Here is a 26,949-nt window from a genome sequence, read left to right as displayed (position 1 = left end):
CTTTGGTCTTTTTTAACATACTACACTATGCCTTTAAAAAAACATTTCATCTACTTTACTACTTTACATTTTCATGTTGTTTCATGGTCTTTATGATATACTATGTCTCTTTCGAACATACTATTCTTTGACTTTTATTCTATGTACTATACTCTGGCTTTTTATGACTCTTTTTTGACGATGATTTTTTTATGATTGTTTGACTACTGACCCATGATTTTGGCAGTACCCACTGGGTGAAAATAGCTGTACTTTATATGACATTTTTACGACATTTCTTCTATTGGGCTTGCATTACACCGGTGTAAACTGCCTGGCATACTGAGTAAGCCGGGCAGACACACAGCTGACAACCTTGCAGCTTAACTACTTGATGCGGTAGAGACTTACTGGGAAAGAGCCTGCATGTGTCCATGACCATGCATGGAACATTGTGGCTGCTAACTCTGCCAGTTAATGAGGGTCAGAAATAAAACAATCTAAAGCAGCATCCCTGTATGATATACTGTATTGTTTTTATGGCATACTAGATATTACCATATTTTTATGATACTTTTGAAGGCATACCATATTGGGACATATTTTATTACGCTTTTCTATTGCATACCATACTATGACTTTATAGGACATGTTTTGGCATTTTTATGACACACTATAGTATAACCTTTTTATGACTACTACAACTACAACGACAACTACGAATGTTACTACAACAGCTACTACAAGAACTAGTACTTCTACAAAAACAATTATCACTAATACTACTACAACTAAGACAACAACTTCAACTATTACTACAACTTCTAGTTACCAAATGTTTGTGTCATGGACTCCACGAGTCGCCTCCTCGTGGCCCCTCGGGTCCCGTTGTTCATTCAGCAGTCTGGACAGAAAACAGAGAGATGGAAACCAACATTTATAAAACATCGTGTCTCCGGCTTCATAGATCAAAGCCTACAACACAAAACACAGATATAGGTGTCAGGGTTTATGTTACCCAGCTTATGCCAGCTTTTTGCTGATATCACTTGTAGTTGTCCGTCAGATGAAAAGACCAACGCTAAAAATGATGAGAAATATGGCAAAAAAAAAAAATAAATTGATCTTACTGTAAAACAAGGAATCTCTTGTCTGTATGTGTATGTGTACTATAGTATGTGTGCATATCAGAATCAGAATCAGCTTTATTGGCCATGTATGCGTACGCACACAATGAATTTGACTCCTTACGTTGCTCTCAACGTGCATACACAGAATATACAAACAAAACAAATGTAAAATAAATACAAGGACAACAAAGTAGACAAGCGGTGAGCATAAACATTTAACTACTATGTACAAATGTAAATATATATTTCCAAAAGTATATATATATATATATGAACATAAAGAACAACAAACAATGACAATGGAATTGAGGTATTAGTGCAGAATGGTGCTGACAATAATCGGAAGTCATTTTGAATGGTGGTTCTATATGGGCACTACGTGCTGTTGAGCTTGGCACAAACAGTGTTTTTGTCTTCATATCTCAATGGAAAGCACAAAGGTCCTACTGGTGAGTGATCAAAGCAAGTCAGAGTCCTGGCTCTGGTGAGATGTGTGCTCACAATGCCTTGAGTTATAAATGTATTACTCACTCTGAGCTGTGGGCGAATAATGTTTAACTGGATATGAAGTGTAACTATCCCGTATCAAGATGTACAGATAGCTGCATTCACAGAGGAAGGAGAGCTGTTGATGTGGCTGTAGCACGTGATGGAAAGCAGGAATCTGAAGGTGATTAAAGGACTGTGTTTACAGGTGAACAACTAAAGGGTGTAGTAAAATAATGAGTAATGAGAATAAACTTTTATGGCATCACGGTTTAAAAGAAACGTCCTGCTATTTACTCTAAATGAACACATTTATGATGGAACACTGCCAAAATCATCATATAGAAGATGTATTTTTAAAGTTGACAGTCAACATAAACATTTAACAAAGGTTAACTGCCATGTTTACTGTCAATCAGTCATTAAAACTGTATTTGTATGACACCTTTCATAAAGGTCAGTGCAGTTCAAAGTGCTTCACAGGTGTTAGTCCTGCACTTTCAAACAACTTGTACTTAAAGTGTACGTTTCAAATTCAATTCAGCTCCCTTTTTCAATGATGGCTTATTGTTAATTTATTCTGGTGGTGGAAAGTAACTAAGTTCATTTACTCAGCTACTGTAATCAAGCACAAGGTGAGGTGTGTTTGAGGTCCCTATCAAACTGCAAGGAATCACTTTTATGAAGGGCTTAAGGTACTCAAAAGGTTTTGAAACATCACAAGTGGTGGCAAAAGCGCACCTACAATATTTCCTCTATGCAATAATTTAGATTCAACGGTTCAGCTATATTTAGCTTTTTTAAAAGCTTACTAAGCTATCATAGGCTTAGCTTGTTTTTTTACTGATGCTTCTTGTTATTGAGAGTGAGAATTTGTTCACTGACAGTTTGCTATATTTACTGTTCATTTCATTTGTATTCTTGTTTTTTTAAAACTTATTTGTTACATGTTCAAAGTAAATAAATACATATAAAATGAAACAAAAGGATTGTCACCGTCTCTTCATAATCAGCAACATGAATTAGTTTATGACTGTATGAAAATAATTGTAAAACCTGTGTAAGATAAGCATATCGTTTGTTTAAAAGAACGGCATTGTCTTCTTTCCTTTGGTAAAGGAAGGTCCAGTGTTTCCTATGCTAAAGGAGGTAAGAAAGGAAGCATTGAAGCACATTTCCTGAGCATTTAGAGAATTCAAACAGCTCTTATCATGGCGGCCACTACGATACTTCCGGGTCATTTCACTCAGTTATGAACCTTCCAAAGCAAAAAGGACTTTTTAACTGCAGCCCTGCTCCTGTATTATTGGTGTCGGTTAACCCCGCCCCCTATACTTTAGGCCCGCCCTCCTTCATAACTCATGAACTGTTGTCTTAGTCACTTGTGGTGGCCATCATTGCACTCAGCAGAGATCCTCTTTCATTTGTGACATACACGAAGGTGCGAGGGCCCTTTGCAACTACTTTAATTCATATCGTACTTTTTGCTCTTTTGACCAGCTGCAACATTTAAATGCTGCTTAATGCTAGAGTACTTCTTCCACAACTGATTGACATGAAATAATGAACCTGCTTGCTGCTATTAATGGCCATGGAGATTGCTTACCCAATATCAATTAATTAATCCATTGGTTAATTGTAGTTCCACCCATATCGGTATTGATTTGTTGATATTACCTTTGGTTTGCTTTACAGAGAAATGTACTAAAAGGTCATAATGTAGCAGGATTATAACCAGTAACTATAAAATGTGGCTACAACTGTAACAGTGTTACAGATTTTCTTCATTTACAACATGCCACAATATTACCATCCAGAATTACCATCACCTACACTTCAAACTATTACATGGTAATAAGATGAGAACAGCAGGCTGTCCTCCTGTTGTGTGTGCATCTCTTGCTGGGCAAACACATCAAAAGCCTCTGCAGCCATTATGTGAAATGGAGCAGCTGCAGGGAATTGATCCACAAGTAAAAACAATGGTGAGAGAATGGTATTTGTTTTTAATTGGCTGCTGCAAAGCAACACTGTCTGCAATCAAGGAAGCAGTGGGGGAGCCACAACACAACAGTCTGCGTTAGGCTCGGCTCACTGGTACACAGAGAAGCACTCATATTGCACTTCACATGTGACAATTAAAAAACTATATCTATTATTTACTGTTTCATTTTTTTCCTTGATAGAAAGAGCCTATTTGTCACTAACTCACTGGGGTTCCACTTGTGATGAGCATTAGCTGTAACACTAGCAGGACTCAGCCACCAGAGAGAGCCCTGTCCTTAGCTAAAACATGCTCACCGATTCATTTTTCTTCACCGTCCTTATGAAAAAGCTTCGAACTCTGGAAACACCGATAGTTTATTTCTTGGAATGACACAGCGTCATATCTGTCTTTTTAACCACAAATACTCGGCTGAATTATCACTGTTTAATCAAAATTTTTGGTTATTTGTTATATAAATTCTGATGACCGTCTCACACTGTATAGTTTTATACAGTATAATATACATTTCCAAGTTTGCAGCGGACTTATTTAGAAGAGACAAACAGCTACCGTCTGATGTCCTCATAAGGTCACTTAAGATCTCTGGAGAATTATAGCGGTGGACTTCTCATGCTGCATGCTGGGTAAAATCTTTGTGGATGTCAGCATGTCTGGCAGAAGGTGTAACATTATACCCTACCAAATATTGTGTTAAGGCCTAATCCAGTTAGTCAGCACGCTCATGCTGTTGTGCATGATGACAAATCACACGCCATGCAGATGAGAAATAACCTTTTACTTGCAGGTGTGTAGAACAGTGAGGTTATAAACCGAATGTCAAAGGGATGTGTACGTGAATTAAAAAAACTGTAATGTATTTATTACACTTGTATTTTTAGTGTTTCTGTCTTTGGAAAATCCTCAGATTTTTAGTGTATGAAATGTAGATTTGAAGGCCAGGGGTTGTGTTGCATGACGGCAGTATTTTACGTTAACAGCCCCTCAGAGTCCCAAAGGACAGAATAGATCAGGATATTGCAGACAGACAGTACTCGTCATACAATTGATTATTTGACTTATATCCATCACCGTGTACATGTATTCAGGCTTCCTCTCTGAGTGTGGACACACACACACTGGACTTCTAACTGTGGAACAATGCATTTGTTTTGGCATTATATAAACTGAAGGGAACATTTCAGAGCGGCGGATTTTGTGTCCAAATTTTTCTGATTTTTGCTCTGGATCTGGGAAATAACAAAAGTCAGGTTTGGCTTCTGACACTGACTGAAAGAGTCAAACGGCTCTCCTGGTGCTGCACATAAACCTTTTAATTACAGCAAACATGGTTGATGAGTTTGAAGCTTGATTACTTGGCCTTCATTAGTCAGATTGTGAGATATAGTGACTCCCAGAGGTGCAATTTGGCATCTCTAAACACTGCCACCCTCTGTGTTTAGCAATTACATTTACCCTACAGTACACCCAAACAGGTGTGTCCACCTCAAATACACACACACACACACACACACACACACACACAAACCGGCTCTTGTATGTACACTCACACTTTTTATCATCAGCTTGAACAAGCAAGGCTGCATGTAGGAGTTTCAGTCTGTTTTTGTAATTTTGAGAATGAGCCTGACTAAAAGAAAACACTGATAAAATGTGCTTAGTGTGCTCAGTCCTACTCTGTTGAACTCTGCCTGTCATAACGATTTCGTGTTTGCTGTGCCGTCTTGGCTTTGTTTTCCATCAGGGCGGCCGGTGGTTGTCACTACACCGAGGAGGGAGCGTTCTGCCTTCAGGCCACGACACACTGATAATGAATGTTCAGCTCATCGGAAAAATAAAGTGTGTCTGTATTATGTGGTCAGGATCTGGCCGTCGTTTGGGTGTGTGAGTCAGACACGGTGACATGCTCGGACGTTCAGTTTGCACAACAGTCAGTCACTTCCTGCGTTTTAATGCTGACGCCAGGCCGCAGTTAGGCTAATGCAGGTGGAAGGTATTGTTGATTGGCTCTTTGTGCTATACTGCATGTTGAGCTTTAACACGCTGTCCAGCAGAAGCCTTGCCGCTATTTTTAGACGGGTACAGCTGCTCCTTAGCACCCACCCTTAAACCAGCCATTCAACAGAGATTTATGGCAGGAGCCCATGAGAAACAGCTGTAGTGTCTTCGCCACTTGCTTGTGTAAGCTGAGGTTTATTAAGAATCTAATTTATTTTGTATATTACGGTGCCTAGTATTAACAATAGCTGACACCGGTATTAAACGTAGTTATCAGCAAGTGGGATGCCTCACGCAGTTGAACGTTTAAACCACAAGTCTGGAACGTCCGGTGCTGCAACGATGAGTCAGACTCTGGTTACAACGCCACCTGGGTCCAACACAAGTTCAACACTTGTGGTGGGCTGCTCCACCACAACACCATGTGTCCCTGCATGTTAGCTCAGCATTCTGTACGTACATCTGAAAAACAACTATATAGTTTGTCCCTGATGAAGGTGACTCTGTGTTTGCTCATACGTCCCTGATGAGGACAGAGAAAAGATTCCTGGGACTTTGTGTTTTGTACAAAAAAACAACCACAGATTTGTCATATTTTAAAAGAAATTGAGCCTTACTGCGCCCTTGATACTGTATCTACAGTCCAGTTCACCACAGCCCCGGTCTGATCAGGATTGTCACATGATTATACTCGTGTGAATTGGCAGGAAACTGCTGTGGAGCTACAGTAGGCAGAGGAATTGGCTTTATGAGAGAGAGAGAGAGAGTGTGTGTGTGTGTGTGTGTTGGGGATGGGCACTAAATACGCAGCTCCTTCAGCCACACTCTAGCAGCGTAGCTTAAGTTTAGCTTATCACTGTCAGTTTGTTGTCTCCATTATTCAAAAGGACACCTTATCAGCCAGGGCGACTCGTATTAGCCTTCTCCACTGTGCGCTCCACACAATGATGTTCTACACTGTTCCACATTAACTCTGGTGTCTATTTCAGCAGCTCTCTATCCATTTATTGATGCATGTCTTCCATTGATCCCGGCATTGATTTGTCATGCAATCCATTACCCATCTGTCTGTTTCAGCTGGCTTTTAAATGATCCGTCAGATTGAGCTATTAAGGGGAGTAGTGGGGAAGTCCAAAGGTTGGTGATACATTCAGGGAGAGAGGGGTGCTCTGTGTGTGTTTGAGGGTTGGGTATAGGTATGTTGTCAGGCATTTAGAAGTGTGCAGTGATTTGATATTTACACAACTGTAGCACTGAGTGTGGACCTCATGAACAGAACTGATTATTGAGTAAAAAACAGGGCTTGGTGTTGAACCTCAACACTTTTAGCAATAACCAGAATCTCTCTGTTGCACAGATTATATAAAACTGTCAAGTACCAATTAGTCTCAGTGAATTCAACTTAAATTAGTTGATTTGTGTTCTTGTTTACTATGGCTTTATATTGCTTAAATGTTATGTACGGGCAAATTAAAGAAACCTAGAATTAACCAATTATCAAAAACAAAACTGACATGAAATATCTAGTCATATTCATAATAGTGACGGTTCCTGTTTTGTTTTTGACAAAGGTCTTGTGTCTCCGTTTGTGTTTTTACAACATTTAGCATCTGTGAAATTTAGATTATTTTGTAAAATAACAAGAAGTGTTTTAGAAATTTGTCAAAAACAAGGTATAAAAAACGTAAGTATTTTGGTATTGGTACCAACACTCTGGTATTGTATTGACACTAAAATCAAACTCACATTTTCAAATGGTAACAGTTTGGAAGTGATTGTGAGTTTCCTGTTTTAAATCACTAACTAAGACTAATGAAAAATATGCTAAATCACTTTCTTGCTGACAGGGAGATGAGAAGATTGATACCACTCTCTTGTCTGTCTGATAGGTATGAAGCTACAGTCAGGAGATGGTTAGCTTAGATTAGCATAAGATAGAGGAAAGTGGGGAAAACAGCTAACCTGGCTCTGTCTGAAGTTAAAAAATACACCTACCAACATATCTAAATGCCTTATCTTGTTTTTTTATGTGTACACAAACTAAAATATGAAAACAACAATTTGTAATTTTACAGAAAGCTGCATGCTGAAGCTATTTCCCAGCCGAGCACAGTGACTTAGCTACAGCTACGCTAATTGTCTCCTAGCTCTAGCTTCATACTCAATGGACAGATATGAGAGTGGGATCAATCTTCTCAAGTCTCCGCAAGAACGTTTTTCTGAATATTCCTTCAATTTAAATGGTCCTCTATGGTTTGAAGAAATTGTACGGGCCCGAAGCTCATGAAAACCTTTCTAAACTTAAAAAACGCTTGGTCATCACGCTAAAAAACAGGTTGGGTTTATTAGTTATTAGTTTTGGAGGTTTTTACCTGACAACAACTATATTTAGGAAAAACACATCCTTTATGCATTCTCCCTTAAAGTTCTGGAAATACATTTTCGGGGATTTTTTTTTACACGGACAAAGCGTTCTGAAATTTTTCATCATTCGTTTCATACTTTTTTAAAATGATGGTCTGGGTCTTTCGGGGTAACACTTTAATCTTCCTGTAAGAACACACTTTGAGGAAACAAAGAAAATGCCACCAGCCAAACATAGATGTGGGGGGCTAAAATGGGGGCTGTTCCAGATTGAGATGCAAGATGGATTCATATATATTCATGAATTCAGTCAGAAAAGTCAAACGGAAGCAGTATGATAATCTTGCAGTAATTGCATTTTTCCCTCCAACTGTTTTTGGCAGAGCTGAGAGCCACTTTCAGAGACATGCGATGGAATACAGTCTCAAACAGCGGTGAACAGTGGATACACTCTGACCCGGTACCTGAGGTCAGTCTATCCACAGCGGGGTCAAGTGGTGGTTATGACAAATCCATTGGATTCATGGGTAATGGGATGGCTATCATTAGTGCTTGGATAGTCAATTATATGTTTAATTAAGCAAGACAGACATCAGATAATTGAACTATTGACTGGTCTCTCCGAGTCACATTTGTCTTCTGATTCAGGGAGGGCAAAGCTGAAGTCATATCGCAATTTGTTTGGAGGCGTGAAATCCTGATGAGAGAGGAAATAAAATCTGGTCCTTTCATTTACTCGACAGATTCATCTGATGTCCTGACCTCTGACTGAGGAACTTTTTAATTTTCTGACTGTGCACTCTTTCTCTTCCGGGCCTCAGGAAATGCCTTACAAAAAAAAAGAAACATCCAAAGGACCATATTTCAAACTATCAAGCTTTTTTTTTTCATACATGTCAGTCTGCTGTCAGCAGCCGTCTGAAAAGTGCTGACATTGCTGCCCTCCTGTCCGGCTGCCCGCTCCCTCTGTGTGAACTTGGATTTAGCTCAAGGGTATAGCCACCCTGCTAATGTGATGTAGCTCCAAGAAGGAAACAAATTGGCCTGACGTCTCATACGCTGCCTTGTCTTGATTGTGTGATGGCTTCCACTGCTAATGTGTTACGATGGGTAGACCTGCACGGGGAGGGAGACGGGTTTGTGTGTGTGTTACAGAGAGAGAGAAAGAGAGCGAGAGCGAGAGCGAGAGAGGGAGAGGGAGGGAGGGAGGGAGGGAGGGAGGGAGAGAGGGTGGGTGGGGGAAGGGCCTCAGTCTGCAAGATCAGCACAAGTGGAATTGCATTGATTCAGTTAACTGCAGAGTTGGAGCGTGATGTGGAATTCTGTTTATCAAGGGTGGAGTTTACACGTAGGCTCCATTTTGATCTTATTTTCTACATGGCATTCATTATCAGCCCCTGCTTTCTTACTTTCATCAATAAAATGTAATATCACCGTTGTACATATAGCTTAGCCCCACCTGGAGTTTCATAAACTCAACAAAATGAGCAGATGTGTGGTTTTTTTTTGTCTTGAATTAAATGGCCACATACTGTTTTTTCCCCAGTGTCTTTTGCACCAAAATCATAACTAGAAATGCTTGCACAGCTCAGATGTGATGATACTGGCAGATACACACTGTAAACAACATCATAATCTGCATTAATCTACAAGATCAGATGCAAACAACTGACATCATGTTCTGTAAATCACCAGGAAATGTGCCGCATATTCCGTGTAAATACCGACTCGTGTTTTATATTCAAACCGAAGCCACTGGCCTAGAAACGACATCTGCTGAATCTTAACAAACTGCTAAATAAACATTGTACTAATTATAAGGAATAAAGCACAGAATTGCAGCTTAGTAATTGGCTGTCTCTTATGAATGAGGGGTGTTTGGTCGTTGCAAATACACAGACAATATTGTATGCAATTGTCAGAGGAAAGATGTGATGTATTTATTCATTAAACTGAATGTAAAATACAGTGATATAATAAATGTTTCAGATCAGACGTCTATGGCCGTCTACGTGCAGTCTGTCCGTGCTCTTCAGAGAGGATGCACGTATTGTAAATTGATCTCTTAAACATACATTTAAAATGGGCATGTTGCAGATGTATATTTTCTTTTCTCCTTTACCTCTCTTCCCCTCTCTTTCCTATCCTCAGTTCTCCGTCTAGCTGTAGGGAATTTGTCTCTAAGGGTTTATCATGACTGCCTCATATCCCCCCCCCCCCCCCCCCCCCCCCAGTTTGTCATTTTGCTGATCCAGATGCTTTTTCATATTTCAGTATTCTTATCATCCACTGGCAGTAAGATGATCCATTTCACTTATTTCTTAGAAGTGTGACTGTAGCCTAAGTCAATATCTACAGAATGAATTCAGTGAATTGCAGAGGAGGGGCAGCTAGTTAGCGGCTGGGGTGGTAGCGGTGGTGGTACTGGTGGCGCAGGACTCTTTTTTTTTTATCCAGAGTCAGCAAGGGTAAAATGTCAAGCATTTCTTAGGGAAGCGGCTCCATAGGATTCCATTTGAAGCTTTAATCTTAATTGAGAGCATCGCACATTGATATTCCATAGGCCTCTTTGCCCTTCGCCTCTCAGCTACTTTCATTTAGAGGACAGCCGTACTGCACTAGAGCATGGGGATTGCTTTGTCAGACAGCCAAGAGGCCAAAGGCAAGGTCAACCTCTCTTTGTAATGGTGGCTCACCGTGGAGCGAAGGCATCCCCTCTTTGATGCTGTCAGTACTTTTGTGAAACATTTCCTGGAGTCAAACTGAATGAAATGCATCACATTCTGACCTTATATATTGGCGTGAAATATTATGGAGGACTCGTATTTCAGTTAATCATATCAGGTACATAGCTTCACAGCTTCCTGACTTGTGGGTCTAAACAAGCCACTTCTCTCCCCCACAGCTCGAGGCCAAACAGAATGATGATTCAATGCAATTGCGGAGTAAAAAAAAAAAAAAGAAAGAAATTATTTGCATATTTAGCAGTCGGAGAGAGTTCATCACAGCAGCCACAGATATTATTCAATTATGCATAAGATTATCTGAAATAATCGTTTGACTCTAACTGCGGACAGAGGAAGATATCTGTGCCCTGTCCGTGTCGGAAATCTCCCAACTTAGCGCTGCGTAGCTCACAATGGGTGCAGCAGCATCCCCTAATCCTCAAACAAAGGGGAAGGACTAACTGGCCTGGCAGATGCAGCGATAAGGCCCATGTCATCAAGTAAGGTGAGGAGAGGAGGAAGGTGCGGGACGGCAACGCTCTCGCCACTCCTGTGGGAAGACTCGTCATGCCACCTTTCCAGAGGTGATGAAAACAGATGGAAATAAAGACTCATGAGACACACACACACACACACACACACACACACACACACACACACACACACACACACACACACACACAGAGAAGCTGTTTACAGCTGAGTGCACAGCCCCTATCCGTAGGACTGAGGACCGAGCTTGCCTCCATTTCTCATGCTCCTGCTTCAGCCCGCTGCTGACACAGATATACTGTAAAGAGATGGCAGCACAGATAGGTATGCACGTGCATGTCAAAGTAGCCCCGGGGGAGAGCCGGTCTGAAAACACAAAAGACTGAAGGGATAACGTACGATCCATGTGCCACACTTTCCTCATTAATCTCAAAACATTCATGTGACACTTTAAACTGTTTTGGGAAGCACTGCTCGAGATAACAAGTTTTAAGTCTTTGCAGCAAACACAAGTGTTTCTTCTGCTGATGAAACAATGAATCAGGATTAAAGGATTAGTCCTTCAAAGATCTGTTTTACTAGCACATATGAATAACAGGTTCCTATGGACGGGGCTGTGGCCTCTGACAGATTTATCAGGCGATCAGGGCTTGATAAAGCTTCTGAGAAGCTGCTCCTATTTCAAAGTCTTCTCCACTGGTTCTGTGGGAAAGCCCAAAGCTCCTGCTTTCCACTCCTTCCACCGATCAACCACAGCAGCCTTTGCTAAACACCTCAGCTGCCACAGACGAATCAACACAGTTAGACTCCAGATCTATTCAGACAACAAAGCAGCTGAACTCCCTTAGCAGGACATTGGGAAAGAATCTTTAAAGAGAGGGTTCGCTTTATCACACGGATCAATGAAATCTATTCGAACCAGGCAGTGATACCGAACTATTTCCAACAAAACACAACCTACTATATTTTTAAGAAGGGACATGAGAGCATTGCCAAAAATATACATTCTTTTTTTAGCAATAGATAGATAGACCGATAGATTTCACAATCAGCATCTGAAAATAATTACTGCCACTAAGCCATACGGGTGCTAGGAAATTTAACAAGATGAGCAGATTCATTTTTTTGTGCGGAAAGAGGATGCACAAGGTCCACACATGAGTCAAGGCTGTTCCTCTCCTCGGGATTTAAATATAGCTTCGCTCTCCATTACCGCTGTCACTCACAGAGTTATGGTGACCTTCTGACCTCGCCTGTACAAAAGAGACTTGAAGCTGACATGCTCGCTCCGAATGTTTTTCACCAGGGCAGCCAAACGGCAGAGAGGCACATTTCAATATCGTTTTCTTTCTGGGCTTGGATGTTATCAGTCTGATAGTTTGTCATTGGTAATGTTCAACTCATTTTGTCTGATTTTTGTCGGAGGTTTCATCTGTGCTCCAGAGGACAGTGCAAACGTGCGGGAGGCAAACAGATGACGGGTTCCCACAACATTTGGACTGTTGAATGTTTCTCAACACCTGACTGAGGTCAGAGTTTGTTGGGTTGCAGCTCAGAGGCCACCCGCTTGTGTTGTTGTTGTTCAGCCTGGACATGATAGTGCTGCAGGCCGCTGCTTGACCACGTGTGGGCAGTGTGTTACTTCATACAAATCACTTTCTCTTCTCTAAAACTAAACTGCTGCTTTTAAAAAAAAATTAAAAAATTGCAGTTTTACATCGGGGCAGTCATACCAATTATGTTTTGCCTTGTAAAGGCTATAAAGACTCAGTAAACAGTAAACAATAAGCTGTATCTCATGATAAACTAGAAGGGCTCACAGAGAGCGCAGGCCTCCGCCTTGGTCGTTTACATAAGGGAAAAATAATGCGTCCAAATGTAATGGGTTCTTCCCATGCTACACTCCACCCATACCCAAAATCTGGACGTGTAGTTTTTCCATAGTCCCGTTGACGGACAGACAAACCAAACCCAAAACATAACCTCCTTTTTGTAAGTAATAATGATACGATACATAATATCATGCTATCCAGCACAACATCACCAAAAACTACAGCCTCAAAAATAACTTTCACAAAAATTAAAATTTTAAAGCAGCTATAATAAAGATATCATTCTGTCTGTCAGGGCTTTGGTCTAAACTGAAATATTTCAACTCATTGGGTGGAAAAACATTTTGCACATATACTCATGATCCCCTGACTTTCCTCTTTTGCCACCATGAGGTTGACATTTGTGGTTTTGAATGAAATGTCTCATCACTTATTGGATGGATTGCCATGTGACAGTCATGTCTGCCTCAGGACGAATTATAACTTTGGTGATTCTCCGACATTCTGTCTAGTGGCGTCATCAGGTTGACATTTGTATTTGTTGCTAAACTAAGACGGTGAACATGGCAAACATTATATTTGCTAAGCATCAACATGTTAACATTGCCATTGCGAGCTAGTTAGCATGCTGACGGTAGCATTTAGCTAAAAGCACCTCAGAACTGTGCCTCAGCAGTGGATTAGTCGGCCTACAGCGTCACACAACCGCTGGTGTAGACTCACACTTCCTGAAAATGTTACTTAAAAGAAAATGACACGCTCAATAAGCTGCAGCACTGTGAAAGCCTGGCGTTCAGGAAAGGTGCCCGCACAGAACGCACAGGTGAACAAGCCACAGAGCATAAAAGCAGGCATTAGTCTTGTTATATTAAAAATGATTCACATGAATATATATAAAAGAGCCACTCAAAGAGATAAACAGAGAATTGTCCACCAACTCAGCGGTTGCCAAACTCAAGTTTGGGCAGAGCTAGCTAGCTAGGCTGTAGCTTCCCAAAACATAACATTACATTCATTTAGCTGAAGTTTTTATCCACCGTGACTTACAATAAGTGCATTCAACCATCTGGGGTTGACCCTGAAAAGAGGAAGAATCATGGAAGTCACATCAACTTCATCAAATATGCTGAATTACTTCAAGTGCTACATTTGGAGACAACAAGAGAAAGATACTCATTTTATCACTTAAGGGCAAAGGTGCAGTGTGCACAGATGAGTTTTCAGTCTGCGACGGAAGGTCGAACTAATCCTTTAAACGGTGATAAAATGTTGGTGTTTACCGTTTGTTTCTGCTCCCCCTAAGTGGCCAAAAAATAGATAATGCAGGTTGTCAAAGTTCAAAATTTTCACGTAACCATGAGAATTCTTTTCTATGTGCAACAATTAAATCACGAGAAGTTTTCATTTGTCTAACAAATGAACTCTTCTTATCACACCGTCTATAAACTTTTTTTTTTTTTACTTGTAACCTTTCATTTCATTCTTTTGAGAAGTTCGGGTTTCTTTTTTTTTTCTGCTGTTGAATCCCAGAACAAAGTACTTCCTGTATCTTGACCACAAAAAGAACAAACAAGTACATGGGTTCACTGTAGTATAAAGGTCTGCATCCCCTTAAATAGAGTCCTTATAAGCCCTGTGTTGGCAAATCACAAGCTTCTCTCCCAGACAGTCCACCCCGCAGCACAAAGATGGTTGTTACTCAGTTGTTGTAGCGGAGGCTTAACATCGCCCATGATGACAAAGATGGCCAAAGAATCAAAGAATGGGCGTGTGAACACTGTTCTGCCAAATCCTCCAGCTGCGTAGAGGACACAGAGACGGATCCGGCTGCGCTAAAATCAGCTGAAAGGAAAAATGATATGGCTTTAAGTTCAGCATAGTGCATCTGAGAAACATGAGGGGAGAGTTATGACACAAGGGAGATGTTAACATGACACACCAGTGGGAGATTGACACACCCAATTCCAAGGAGGCCTGTTAGACTTTACCAGAACGTATGTCGCCCGCAGAAACTTATGAAGAAGGGTGTTGAATGGTACTTTTCAAACCCTCTCATCTGTCCAACTGCCTTTCTGACTCTTCATGAGAGGCTCTAACAGTACAACAAGAAAAATCTAGTTTCTTTAGGATTTTCCAACTAAACCTGATCAAGATAATATTGTATTTCTCTGGGATATCTTTTGCTATTTTTTTTGGGCCACCATTCATTCAGACTCAGTGACACCATGCCCAAAAAACAAAATGAGATCCTACTTTAAAAAACATGCTTTCTTCTCTTTTGTTCTCTAACCGTACCAACAACCATTTATTTTTTCATCTGCAGCGCTCTTCTCAGAAACTAGTCTCCCCATTACTCTTCCTGGATGCGAGTTTGTTATATACCAGAGACATAATATGGTCCCAGAGGGCCGGATCTGCTTTCCGGGTTGTGATAAACTCGCCAGGGTGCACATACTGGTGTCTGAGCAGGAGCTGACCCTTAATCAGCGACGTTTTGCCAACAGCAACTGAGAGCCACAATTATCTGCCCTATAGATAGGTAGGCTGTATACTGGGGGCCAGGGGCTGTGGAAAGGGAAGAGGCTGTCAGGGGGGGGGGGGGGGGGGGGGGGGGGGGAGCCTGTGTTAACCTCTGTGGCTCGTGTTTCTACTGTGCACTAATGGACGCCTGTCATCATTATGGACAGAAACAGGAGGGCGCCTGCCAGCTGCATGACCCCCATAAAACCGAACAGGAAATCCTAGCACGGAATGAAAGGAAAGGAGATTCCTTCTCTTGGTTTTTTTTTCTGCTCTTCTCCTCTCTCTAATGACCCCTCATTCACTCTCTGGCCTCTTATTTACGCTGCAAAACTGCAGCGTCACTCACAAAACGGGGACAAATATGCTGGGTGTCCATCGTATGAGAGCAAGTCAAGGTGTTGAGGGTGTGGTCATCGGATTGTATCTGAAATGATCAGTCGCTTCAGACGCACAGTTCGTTTACCCCTGCTGTGCATGCCAGCAAAACACCTCTGTTTTTCATCCTCTGGTAACAGACTCGGGCTGTTTTATAATGTTTCTGTCACACTGGGAGGAACCCGTATAATCATTACATACAGTGGTCCACCCTTTGCTCGCTAACTAAAGTCCATGCCTGTAATGTGACAGGACTTTGTCACACTTCTGTCAGTGATGTCCACTGAAACGTGACAAGCACTTTATCAAGGAGCCTTCCTATCAGATCGCCAGGAGATCATGCACAAACATGTGAAACACGACGTCCCCAGGAAGCAAGATTCCTTATTACGGCCAATAAGATAGCAAGACAATCTTTATTGTAGTTCTGAGGCTACACATTAATCCACTCTGTTAGAGCCTGCAGAGTTCATCATGTGATCATCTAAGTCATTACCAGTAGTAACCTACAATAGTAATTACCATGGAATCTTTTGCGATGTGGCAACACTGACAAAAAAAAAAGCCTTCTGTGTGAAAGAGCAAGAAAGCACATACACACATGATTGTCTGTATTTGCATAGGCATGTCTGCGTGTGTGTGTGTGTGTGTGTGTGTGTGCAATGTCCATGGAGACGTCTCTGTGCGTGTGTGATCGCTGCATGATTCACAGTGTCACAACCGTGCGCAGAAACGACTGGACATCCTGAGCGGAAACCACAGCCGTCGAAGCTGCGTTTTCCTGCGACATACAACCTACCACTCTCACAAAGAGTCACTTGACTGGACCCTCATATAGGAAGTGAAAGAGGAAGCCCCTCGTCCATCCTGTCCTCCATCCCAATCTCTGCTCTGCGCTTCACGTGAAGCCACTCTTCACAGACGATCACCAGTGTGAGCCTTTGCTGTTGCAAAACATCGGGTGAAAGAACCGGCTGAGGCTGGAAAAGGCTTGTTATTGGGGGTCAAATGTCTGGTCAGTTGACATTTAGCCACAGGAGAATAGTGCCAATCATTATTGCGAGGGCAAGATTCACAGATTGATCAACAGGGTTTGTTTAAAACAAAATAATATTTACTCAGCTGATCAACTAACGGGCCATTTTCTATCTAATCTCTGACGTTTTTTTTGTGACAGATACTCTGCGTTTAGAAAGTCACGCTGGGCCAAACCAACACAGTCCACAGAAGCTGGGTATGATATCCCAGATGGAAGTGGCGAGTGATGTTCCACTGTGGGGCCTGTTGGCCCTCGTGGGTCGAGGCCTCTGGCTGTGTTCATTGGTGACAGCGTACGTCGCCTGGCAGCCTGCATTCCTCTGCCTCTCCCCACACAATGGTGAGTCTCTGCAGCATTCCTCTGTCTGTGTCCGCTGTCTGAGATGCAGCCAGGCCTTGGCAAGCCCCTGCACTCAGCCAAGAGGTGGGCACCACGTTTAACAGATTCTGATGGGACACGTTCAAGTGTTTTCACTGAACACCAGCCATCTACGGGGCGTTATTCATTGTGTTAAAGTGTGCCACGGTTACATCTAAAGTGGACAGCTTAGTCACAATGTAATAAAAAGGCCTCTGCAGAAGAGGTTTTGAAATAATTTAGGAGATGATGATGCTTCCTCTTTAACCAGCTTCATCATCGCATTCTGCCTTTTTTTCTTTCCACTTCGTGCAGTCGTTCCTTCTCTCCATCTGTTTTTAAAAAATGCAAGCGTGTCTATTCTAAATCGTTTTCACTGCTCTTTATCCTTCTCCAGCTATTTTGCTTTCTCTCTTGTTCTGATGCCACAGCCGTGCAGACACCTTTCCCTCCTGCTGACTCAGTAGCCAGCCTCAGGCGCTGTGGGCTTGGGGTGTTGGTGGCGGGGAGGAGGGAAGGGGGGGAGGGGTAGTGTGAGGCTCCCACATCAGGCCCACCAGCCTATCACATGCGAGGGAAAAGAGCTGGCTAATCGTTTCTACAATGGCACCCTGCACACTGTCACACAGTACCACAAACCGCTCTCCTCGCCAAACACTTCTACTGTATTATTCCGCCGTTGCTTACAAATCCTCATGTGATGTATGTAAGTGCGCAAACACACCACACGGAACAAAGAAGTGATTGAAAAACCACACCTACTAAAATGCATCAGTGCAGGCGATGTTAAACATATGCAAGTATACACAAACATGCATACCTTGCGCTTAGTTGTCTCCAATTTGCATGTGCCAATAAACCCTTACACTTGAGGTGGTTCAATCTGAAATGCTGCAGATTTTTGGAAAGGTTTTAGTTTATGTTAGGCACTCAGCCGTTTAATATTTCACCTGATTATGTGATTTAGAAATTACATCAAGACATTTAAATGATATGTATTTAAGACAAACAAATAAAAGGAACAAAGAAATGTAACTAATTTGATAACAGAATTCTTCAATATCTATCGAGTTTCACTCTCTGCCCAGCAGTCGTCGGAGTAGGTTTACCGTTAATGAGAATATTTACGATTACACTTCTGAAATAGAGGAAAATTAAACTGTGCCTGTAAACAAAGTCTCATTCCATCTATAAGAGCCACTGATTAATGAGCCCTTCCCAATAACATTAAAATATAGAGGAGCATTATTCATTGCAATAACCATCTGGTTATTTTCAGCTACCTCTCCTTGGCGTTCACAGACGCACTCCTCTACGTCACGTAGTCCCAGTGCAGCGAGCCGACCTTCAGGGATTGGGACTGTTTACAGAAGGAACGTGTTTTTTGCACCTGTGGTTTGATTTTAGAGCTGCTCTCTCTCAACTGAGGGGTGAGGTCAAAACTGTCTGGGGTCACACAAGAAAAGAGAACCTGGTTTTCCAGGTTAAAGGGTGGCGCCATTAACAGAGCCACCTGCCCAACTGAATTCTCGCTAAGCGGGAGGAGAAAGTCTCCTCTCACAGTGAAAAACTCCCTAAATTCGTCTCTGTCTTCTCAGCACAGAGGCCATGACAGAGGTTATAAACTCAATTTACAATGTGGCCACTTATCACACATTATCACAGTGGCCTTGGTACTATTACGGTCATCCAAATATTATTGTAGTCCTGAACTGGGAACGATCTGTTGTCAGGAAATTTGCTCGACGATTTCAAAATGTAACAGGACAGACACACACAAAAAAAAAAAAAAAACCCAAAAAATAAAACGAGTGCAAAAATTCCTCCGGAGCCGGCCAGAGGAGCGCCGAAGCAGTGTGTGTGTCGTGGTTGCTGTTTCTCTCTTCCTCTGTTAATGAATGCAGAGGTGATCTGTTTGTCTGAGGAAGAGAGCTGAAGGGAAGCCTGATTTCCACTCCTGTTTTATCTGTGCCCCACAGCCCCTGCCAGTCAGCCCCCTGTGCTCTCACATGCCGGGGTCCCACAGGAAGCAGCACTCCATGAAGGCCAGAGGTCAGGGAAGGAGGGAAAGCCACTCATCCTTTCATTCACCACCAAACCAACAGATACACAACGCTGTTACTGCGCTCCTTGTTTTGGCCGTCTTATAATAATAATATGATGAAAAAAGTAGAATTTATGTATATTTTTAAAAGAATGTATGGGGTTATAGTATAATGTTAAAGTTATAGAAGAGGCAATGTTTTGTACGTGTCGTCTTCTACACTGCACACAAACTAGTTTCATTTATATATTCCTATCCAAGAGATTTCAATATTATAATTCAATGTAGTGTGTGTTTCCTTTTGTGGATTTAGCATTTTTTTTCATTGTATATTGTGAGTGTGAATTTTGAAAATGTTGTAAGCCCTCATAAGAAGAACAAATGACAGTACTAATAATTACGGTGTATCAGAAACATGAAAGAAAACTGTGCTATTTGAGGTAGCCTAAATATTTCATCGTGTGGACTTTTTTTTTTGTGGGAGAGTAATTCTATCAGCAGATGAGACACAATTTTAAAAAGTCACAATAGTTTTATTGATCCATAGCAAATTAAAAACATAGTGGATGAAAAACAATTTGCATAATCATATATTATCTTAAAAAGAAAAGCAAATAAGGAAAACATCTGTCCAGCAGAATCAGCTTCATAAAAAATAACAGAAATGCCATTTAAACGTAATTCTTCTTTGTATGTCGTCTATTTTAAGGAAGCGTGGACACAAAATATAATTTGAGCTACAAAAACTAAGCAAAGCAAAATCACTAAAATAAAGATCGATGAGTAACTAATGCAGAAGGATTAAAGTTGTATATTAATAAAAAGGAAATATTCTCTGATTTCAAGTATGTCCTTTCAGACAAAATACAGATACGCCTGTATAGAAAAAAAAACATCTCATGCATGTCCTGCATGCATGCCTTATTGTAATTTTGTGTCATAACTTGTTGCCTAGTTGTAATCTATTACAATGATTTGAGCGATATCCTTTTGTCCAACATTAATTACAACTTGGTGAATCCATGGGCTTGTTTGTTTAAAAAGCAAAGCGAGCTGTCAACATAATGCCTCCCCCATGGAAAAGTATCAGTTCTGCAGGAAATTTAACAAAGTCACATTAAATACTCGGGTGAGGAAGGGTTGTCACTGGTAGACCCAGTTTCGTGGTAACAGTTTGCACCGGACAGTTTATCACATTTATTTTTGTATGCATCCCTCTCCCGCATCAGTCTGTTCAGTTCATGTTTCAGCTGCTCAACCTGAGACACCAGGCTGGTCTTTTCGTGCTCCAAAACGTGCTTCTGCTGGACGCGCTTGTAACGGCAGGACTGTGCGTAACCTCGGTTTTTCAGGGTTCGGCGCTTCTGCTTCAGACGCATCACTTCGTCCTTGCCGAGGCCTCTGAGGTGCCGATTGAGCTCCCTGACGGTCATCGACACCAGCTGGTCATCTGAGAAGTGGTCGTCGGCGTTGGACAGCCGGTCGTGGCGGCTGTGGTGCGCACCGAGGACCTGCTTGTCCTCCGGCGACTCATCAGACTCGCAATCCATGTCATCTTTGATATAAGGGTCTTGGCAGTGACTGCTGTGGATCCCTTGCATGTCGGGGTGACCCGGGAGTCCCGCGTAGTGCTGGACAGGCTCGTTGAGTTGGCCGTACCCTTCGTAGTCGGCTTGGAAATGTGGCTGCTGGTGGCCGTGGGGCACAGATGGATGTCCCTGCTGCGCCGTGGCGCCGATTAGGGCCTCCATTGCGTCCTCGGGTGTCAGACCAAAAGCTTGAGGGTACATTTGCTGAGGGTAACCCCCGTTGTTGGGTATCCAGAACTGGTCGCCCCCGGGGTTATTTCTCTGCTCGTTTGGATTGAGGTTTGGTGATGAGGGTACCGAGTTACAAGGTGTGCTGCCGGGGGTGGAGGAAACGGAGTCCGGTCTCTGGAGCTGGCTGCATGGCCCGACGAAGGAGCGGTCGATCCCCTGCATTGCCTCTTTCTTAACGCCGAACTTCATCAAGTCGAAGTCGCTGACGAAATCCATGGGGGTTTTCTGCAGTCCCAAATGCGAATCGCTCATATTAACTGGCAAGCTGGTCTCTTCAGAGAGCTCCGAATGTCCAAAGCTATTTCATACAGTCAGCGAAATCGCGCTTACTTTCGAAAAATGGCAGTAATCCCAAACTTTGCTTTCAGTTCAGAAGGGGGAGAGAGAAAAAAAACATGCGTGCGTAAAAAGCCTCCCACCGTATCAAACTCTGTGCGAGCTGGAGATTCTGCACCGCGCAGCTTGTTTGGCTTCAGTCGCCACACAATAAGTCCACCGATGACGCCAGCGGACCGGACGCACCTCTCTGCCTGCTCAGGAGAAGCGCACTTTCTTCATAAAGCTGCATTGGCATGATGTCACGCCTTCCAGGCTACACCTCCGCGCTGCTCTCCAATAAAAACCCGCTGAGCAGGCTGATTTGCATAAGAGCTGCTACGAGCCTGTCCCTCCCCCCAACGGGCTGTTCGTGATGATCATTTGACCAAAACCTATAAATGTCTGCACAGCGGAACACCATCTTCTGCAATATGTTTTTTTTTAACTGTTTGACTTGTCCTCCATTTTACATGTAGGCCTATTTATCCCACATGTTTGCTGAGATTTATCACAGTGTGTACAAGACCCGGTGAAATACCTTCACACCCAGGCTCGTCCAGGCAGTGCGTTTATTGTTTTTCAAGCCAATACACTAAAACATACGGGGTCACTCTGCCTACTTCAAATTTGTACTAATATTATTTTCTTTCAGCCATAATTTGGTTTATATGTATGACTGAATTTGTGGTGATTTATACAAGTTGTTGCAAATGCCTCATTTCACCTAAACAACAAGAAGGCTATTCAGTTGACACTATTGTGGTCGCTGTGCTCTTTAGTTAGTTCACAGGAAAACACTGACATCTGGTGGCCACGTGCATACACTACATAGTCCAATCTCTAAATGCACTCCTATGAAGTCTGAACCGTCACAGACTTCCATAAGAGGAACAACTGTACTTCTGTGGCAGGCAAACTCAAGCTTATGTTTTCTATGTGAATTAACAAATTGAGTGTTTGTTCATGCAACGGATACAAGTCAAACATTTCATGTTGTTCGATCAGTTCAGATGAAAACATTTTGGAAACAATCGTCATATCACAAGGCTTTCCATCTCCTTCCCTGTTTTCTTACATATATGTTTGTTTGTTTTTTGATGATTTGATTTGGGGACATTTCCGGTCGCTATCGCTCTTGTTTTCAAAGTTACAGAGTAGAGTTCTGGATTATTTTCATAGGGTTGTGCATTTATGGAACGTGTGCACAGAGAGCTCAAAACATCTGCGGCAGAGCCCTTAAACATGTGTTGATTTTCCAAAAGGTCGGCCCTGAGCCCTGGCAGCCAGAGAAGGGCAACGCATCCCACCATAAATCATGAACACCGCTGACAACAGCTCGGCAACATCTCTGGCACAACAAAAAAAAAATGGGTATGTTCCTGGATGTGCCGTCTGTTTCGGGGACGTCACCCCTAGCGGTGTCCAGAGGTGCCACAGCTGCACATGGTATCAAAAGGGTTAAGCGACGTTCCTGCCCTGACATGACCATCACACGCAGTGCTTACTCCAAAGATAGTGAAAGCTTTAGTGACAAGATAGAGGACTCAAGCCAAAACCAACAGAAAGTGCTGTCCAAGAACGCAGAGGTATTGTTTCAGTCAGCTTTAGTTGCTGGGAATAAAGGAAAAGAGGAGACAGTGTGACTGAGCAAGGATGGCTCAGGGACATTATGCTAAAGATAGGACGCTAACAGCTTAAGAGCACATCGCCAGCAGACACTGGGGTCACATTTCGCCACAAAGCCACACGCAAGAAAACAGTCACACCTCCTGAAAACATTTGATTTCTACACACAAATATAATCAATGAAAGCCATCGTTGCAACAACAGATCTTAGAAACAAGGCTTCACTTTATTTGCACCTGAGAACTGAGAGCATTACGTGGCGATGGATATTAATTTGATATTAATTCTGTGTGCACACCCACCTACAAACTCAACCTCATCATCAATTAAGGTTGAGGCTGCCATTTCTGTTACAAAGTATAGGCAGGATTTGTATGCTGCCTGAGAGGCTGGAAGCACAGAATCGCTCACATGTCAAGACTTAGAGGACAAGCACCGTCACTAGCATATTTTAAAATTTGACCTCATTCAATTTCATCCAATGTGGACACATAACGGCGCGTCTTCTAGGAAACTCTAACATCCGTAGACGCCCCAGATAATCCAGACTTTAATCTATTTTGTGTTGCAAAGCACAGCCTGCATCACAGCGTCCATTAACCGACAGTAGCGGGACGATTAGCACCATGAAGACAATTAGCAAAGGGTTATCATGAGGATAACAACAGTCAGTCACTTGTTTCTCTCAAAATGCAATAAATAAATAAATAAATAAATGTGATAGCTTCAGCCTTAAGAATAAATAAGGATAAGAGAACACAAATGTCAACACTGGACAGTTTTTGTACCACGTCTTTGTCTCCCTTTCTTTCTGTATACACAACATCTTTCCCACATGGCAAACAGGGTTCTGTGTGTTTCAATGGCTATTTTGTAAATACAAAGGGCCATAACTAAGAGTTGGCTTCACCTAACCCTCCAGTCCACATGTAGCAAACATGGAGCGAACGGGTAGCATCAGGAGAAAAGCCATAGCCAGACAACATAAAGGAGAAGTCATGATTGCTGGAGAACAACTCAGGTATGGGGGGGGGGGGGGTGTATGACTTGTCTAGGCTCAGACTTGAAGGAGATTGGAGGTTTAAGGTTAAACATGTGGCTGATTTGAACTTTCAAGGTTGAGACTACACGATGGGAAACTGATCAAGGACCGGCGCTACCACCTGCGCACGTTTCCTAACTGCTTCGTGGCACAGGAACTGATAGACTGGCTAGTGAGCCATAAGGAAGCTCCAGATCGAGCAACAGCCGTCTGCCTCATGCAGCACCTCATGGATCATGACATCCTTCACCACGGTAAGAAGGACGCAGCAACACAAGTTTCAGCAAGGAGATAAATGTTGTTGTAGCTTCATTTAGAGACACGCCAACTTCAAAACTTACTAGAAACTGTATGTTGCCTTCTCTTAGTCTGCGATAAGAGGCCAATGTTGAAGGATGCCAAACTGCTGTACCGTTTCCGCAAGGACGATGGCACGTTTCCCTTCAACACAGAGGTGAAAATCTTCATGCGAGGACAACGGCTCTATGAACAGTAAGGGCTGCTGTTTATCATGTGCTGGTATTCTCTCGTTTGACCGCGAACTGTACTGTCAACCCTAGTCGTTGCAAGACGGTAATCTCCTATCAAATAAAGCTAACTTTTGTCTTTTTAAATCCTCTGACCAGCACTTTTTTTAAAGTAATTTGCGTGTTCGTGACACATCTGATCCGTGTTTTTTCGTGTCCGTTTCTTCAGTCTCATCGGGGACAAGAACTCCATTCTGCAGCTGAGAGAGGAGCACGGCGTTGCATATCAGCGCTCCTTTCCGGGCTGCCAGTTGATAGACTGGCTCCTTCAGAATGGGGAGGCAGAGAGCCGGCGCCGGGGACAGGAGCTGTGCCGCGCACTGCAGGAGCATGGCATCATTCAGCACGGTGAGGGGAGCCCTCATTGGCCCCTTTCTGATGTGTGGCGCACCAGGAATGAGCGGGCTGTCAGTGGCTGCTGTCAGTGGGTGGCCAGCTGGGACTTTTTGCAATCTAAAGCAAATACACTCATCAACTCTTTGTGAAAAATCCCATTCATTGTAAAACGTGTTGTGTTGTTTTGTGCTCTCTCTTCCCCCCCCCCCCCCCACCACCACTACTAGTGGCAAAGAAGCATGATTTCTATGACAGTGGACTGCTCTATCAGTTCTGCATCAATTTTCGCCGCAGACGCCACCTATCTGAACTGTTGAATGAAAGCGAACAAGACGAGAGCGAAGATGTGGCAGCGTCCACACAAGAGGACAACCATGCCGATAGCCTGTTTGTTCTGCACAAAAGCCCGCCTCAGGACGGCAACAGTGCCTTCCAGTCTGGTAAAAGGAAAAATTCTGCCCTTTTTTTGCACTTTATACACTTTGTTGTGAATATCAACTATCGCATTATAAACGTTACTACTAATCTAATTACAGTGAGGTTAAGTAAAGAGCTGAAACAGGTTACCAGTGGGCATCGAGGCAGCTTGAACTCCCCTCAGCTTCACTCTTCTGGACCTTTGGTCCAGCTGCCTTCGACTTCAGTGAGATGCAATCCTGAATCAGGCAAGTGTGTCATTAATAATCAATCACGTGACAAATTATCCAAAAAATGTCTTTAAAGAGAAAAGCATTAGATGTATTGAGGTCCGAAACTGGAAAATGGTGACTGTTTGAAATGTTTCAACACTTTTACAGTGCTAAGACGACATTTTACATGTGAGGAGTTATTTGCACCGGGGGCACCTTTAATCAAGAGAGTGTTGACGGTGAGTTACTTTAACGACATAATCACGGATAGGGAAAATATTTATAGCATCGCTGGGAACATTAATCCAGCATAACTTGAACAAAAGTCCTCCAAAGTAAGGGACAAAACTAAAACATTCCTTTCAAAATGGAAACTTACTTGGGGTGAGCTTTTGCCTACATGTTTTGTGATGTCAACAAAAAAAACATTGTCATGCATTAACCATGTAAAACAAAGCATTTACATATTTAGGCCCCTTCATAGTTTACATTAGAAACAAGACTAAACACATTCATGGGGACATACTCATTACATGTGGACTAATGAAGTTGTATCTCACCAATTCAAAATGATTCCATTTAAATTCTACAGATTTGTGTAATTTATCTCACCCTCGTGTCATCACAGGTGATAGGAGATGACCTGGGCTGGGGCTTTGTTGTCAGAGGCATGGCTCCCTGTTACGTGCAGGCCGTTGACCCGGGAAGCCCTTCAGCAGCTGCAGGAGTTAAGGTCAAATATAAGTAAAGACACATGGCACTGAAAATGGAAATATATATCATATTTTACTCTGTGACAATAATAAGACCCATGTATCTCACATCCTCTTCTTTAGGTGCGGCAGTTTGTGTGCCAGGTGAACGGAAAGTGTGTTCTCTTCCTGGACTACAGGACAGTCAACAGGCTGGTGATGACAGGGCCTCGCACGGTTGTTCTGGAAGTTATGGAACCGCTGGAATGACAACAACAACAGTTTTCAAGTCTAGCTCTTGTTTTGGACACAACTACATTTGCTCAAACTGAAATATAAAATTATGTAATGTATTTTTTTTTTTTTTTCAATTATAGCTTAGACTATATATTGCCTAGCATGGGCAGAGGTCATGTGCTCATTTCTGAGGGGGAAAAAAACACACAAATGAATCAATGAACGTGGTTATCTTGGTTGCTGCAAGAGTAGGCAAACTACCTGTACTGTTTTAAAGAACATTAATTCCTGAGTGATACATTTTAGCTTTTTTATGAGTGGAAATATAATAAAACATAGTAATAATGCGACCACAATGAATACTAACTTTTG

At 42.4% G+C, this 26,949-nt stretch overlaps 2 protein-coding genes and 1 long non-coding RNA gene across 3 annotated transcripts; 1 reads left to right on the top strand and 2 right to left on the bottom strand.

Moving 5' to 3' along the window:
* Positions 1–570: 570 nt before the first annotated feature.
* Positions 571–26,674, bottom strand: LOC142954715 (uncharacterized). Its single transcript, XR_012955749.1, has 4 exons — positions 26,471–26,674; positions 26,261–26,367; positions 25,587–25,675; positions 571–883 (listed from the first exon to the last, which is right to left on the bottom strand). It is a non-coding gene; the product is annotated as an uncharacterized LOC142954715 (long non-coding RNA).
* LOC142954712 (transcription factor MafB-like) lies at positions 19,863–21,839 on the bottom strand. The gene has a single exon (XM_076095904.1). It carries the CDS (start codon positions 21,420–21,422, stop codon positions 20,463–20,465), a length of 960 nt encoding a protein of 319 aa, XP_075952019.1. The 5' UTR covers positions 21,423–21,839; the 3' UTR covers positions 19,863–20,462.
* Positions 24,053–26,905, top strand: LOC142954710 (DEP domain-containing mTOR-interacting protein). The gene is made up of 9 exons (XM_076095903.1): positions 24,053–24,135; positions 24,232–24,410; positions 24,525–24,648; positions 24,853–25,031; positions 25,247–25,459; positions 25,556–25,684; positions 25,817–25,887; positions 26,277–26,381; positions 26,485–26,905. Exons 1-9 carry the CDS (start codon positions 24,053–24,055, stop codon positions 26,608–26,610), a joined length of 1,209 nt encoding a protein of 402 aa, XP_075952018.1. The 3' UTR covers positions 26,611–26,905.
* The last annotated feature ends 44 nt before the right edge of the window (positions 26,906–26,949 follow it).

Source organism: Anarhichas minor, unplaced genomic scaffold (assembly GCF_050575085.1).
Source record: "Anarhichas minor isolate MPS153535 unplaced genomic scaffold, ASM5057508v1 ptg000021l, whole genome shotgun sequence".
NCBI lineage: Eukaryota > Metazoa > Chordata > Actinopteri > Perciformes > Anarhichadidae > Anarhichas > Anarhichas minor.
Note: the sequence above shows the minus strand (reverse complement) of the source record. Positions and strands in the feature narration are given on the sequence as shown.

Coding starts and splice junctions, on each gene's coding strand:
- LOC142954712 (XM_076095904.1), bottom strand. CDS start 21,422: ATGAGCGATTCGCATTTGGGACTGCAGAAAACCCCCATGGATTTCGTC.
- LOC142954710 (XM_076095903.1), top strand. CDS start 24,053: ATGGAGCGAACGGGTAGCATCAGGAGAAAAGCCATAGCCAGACAACAT. Junction 24,411..24,524: donor TCATGACATCCTTCACCACG/GTAAGAAGGACG, acceptor GCCTTCTCTTAG/TCTGCGATAAGAGGCCAATG. Junction 25,685..25,816: donor GAGATGCAATCCTGAATCAG/GCAAGTGTGTCA, acceptor ACACTTTTACAG/TGCTAAGACGACATTTTACA.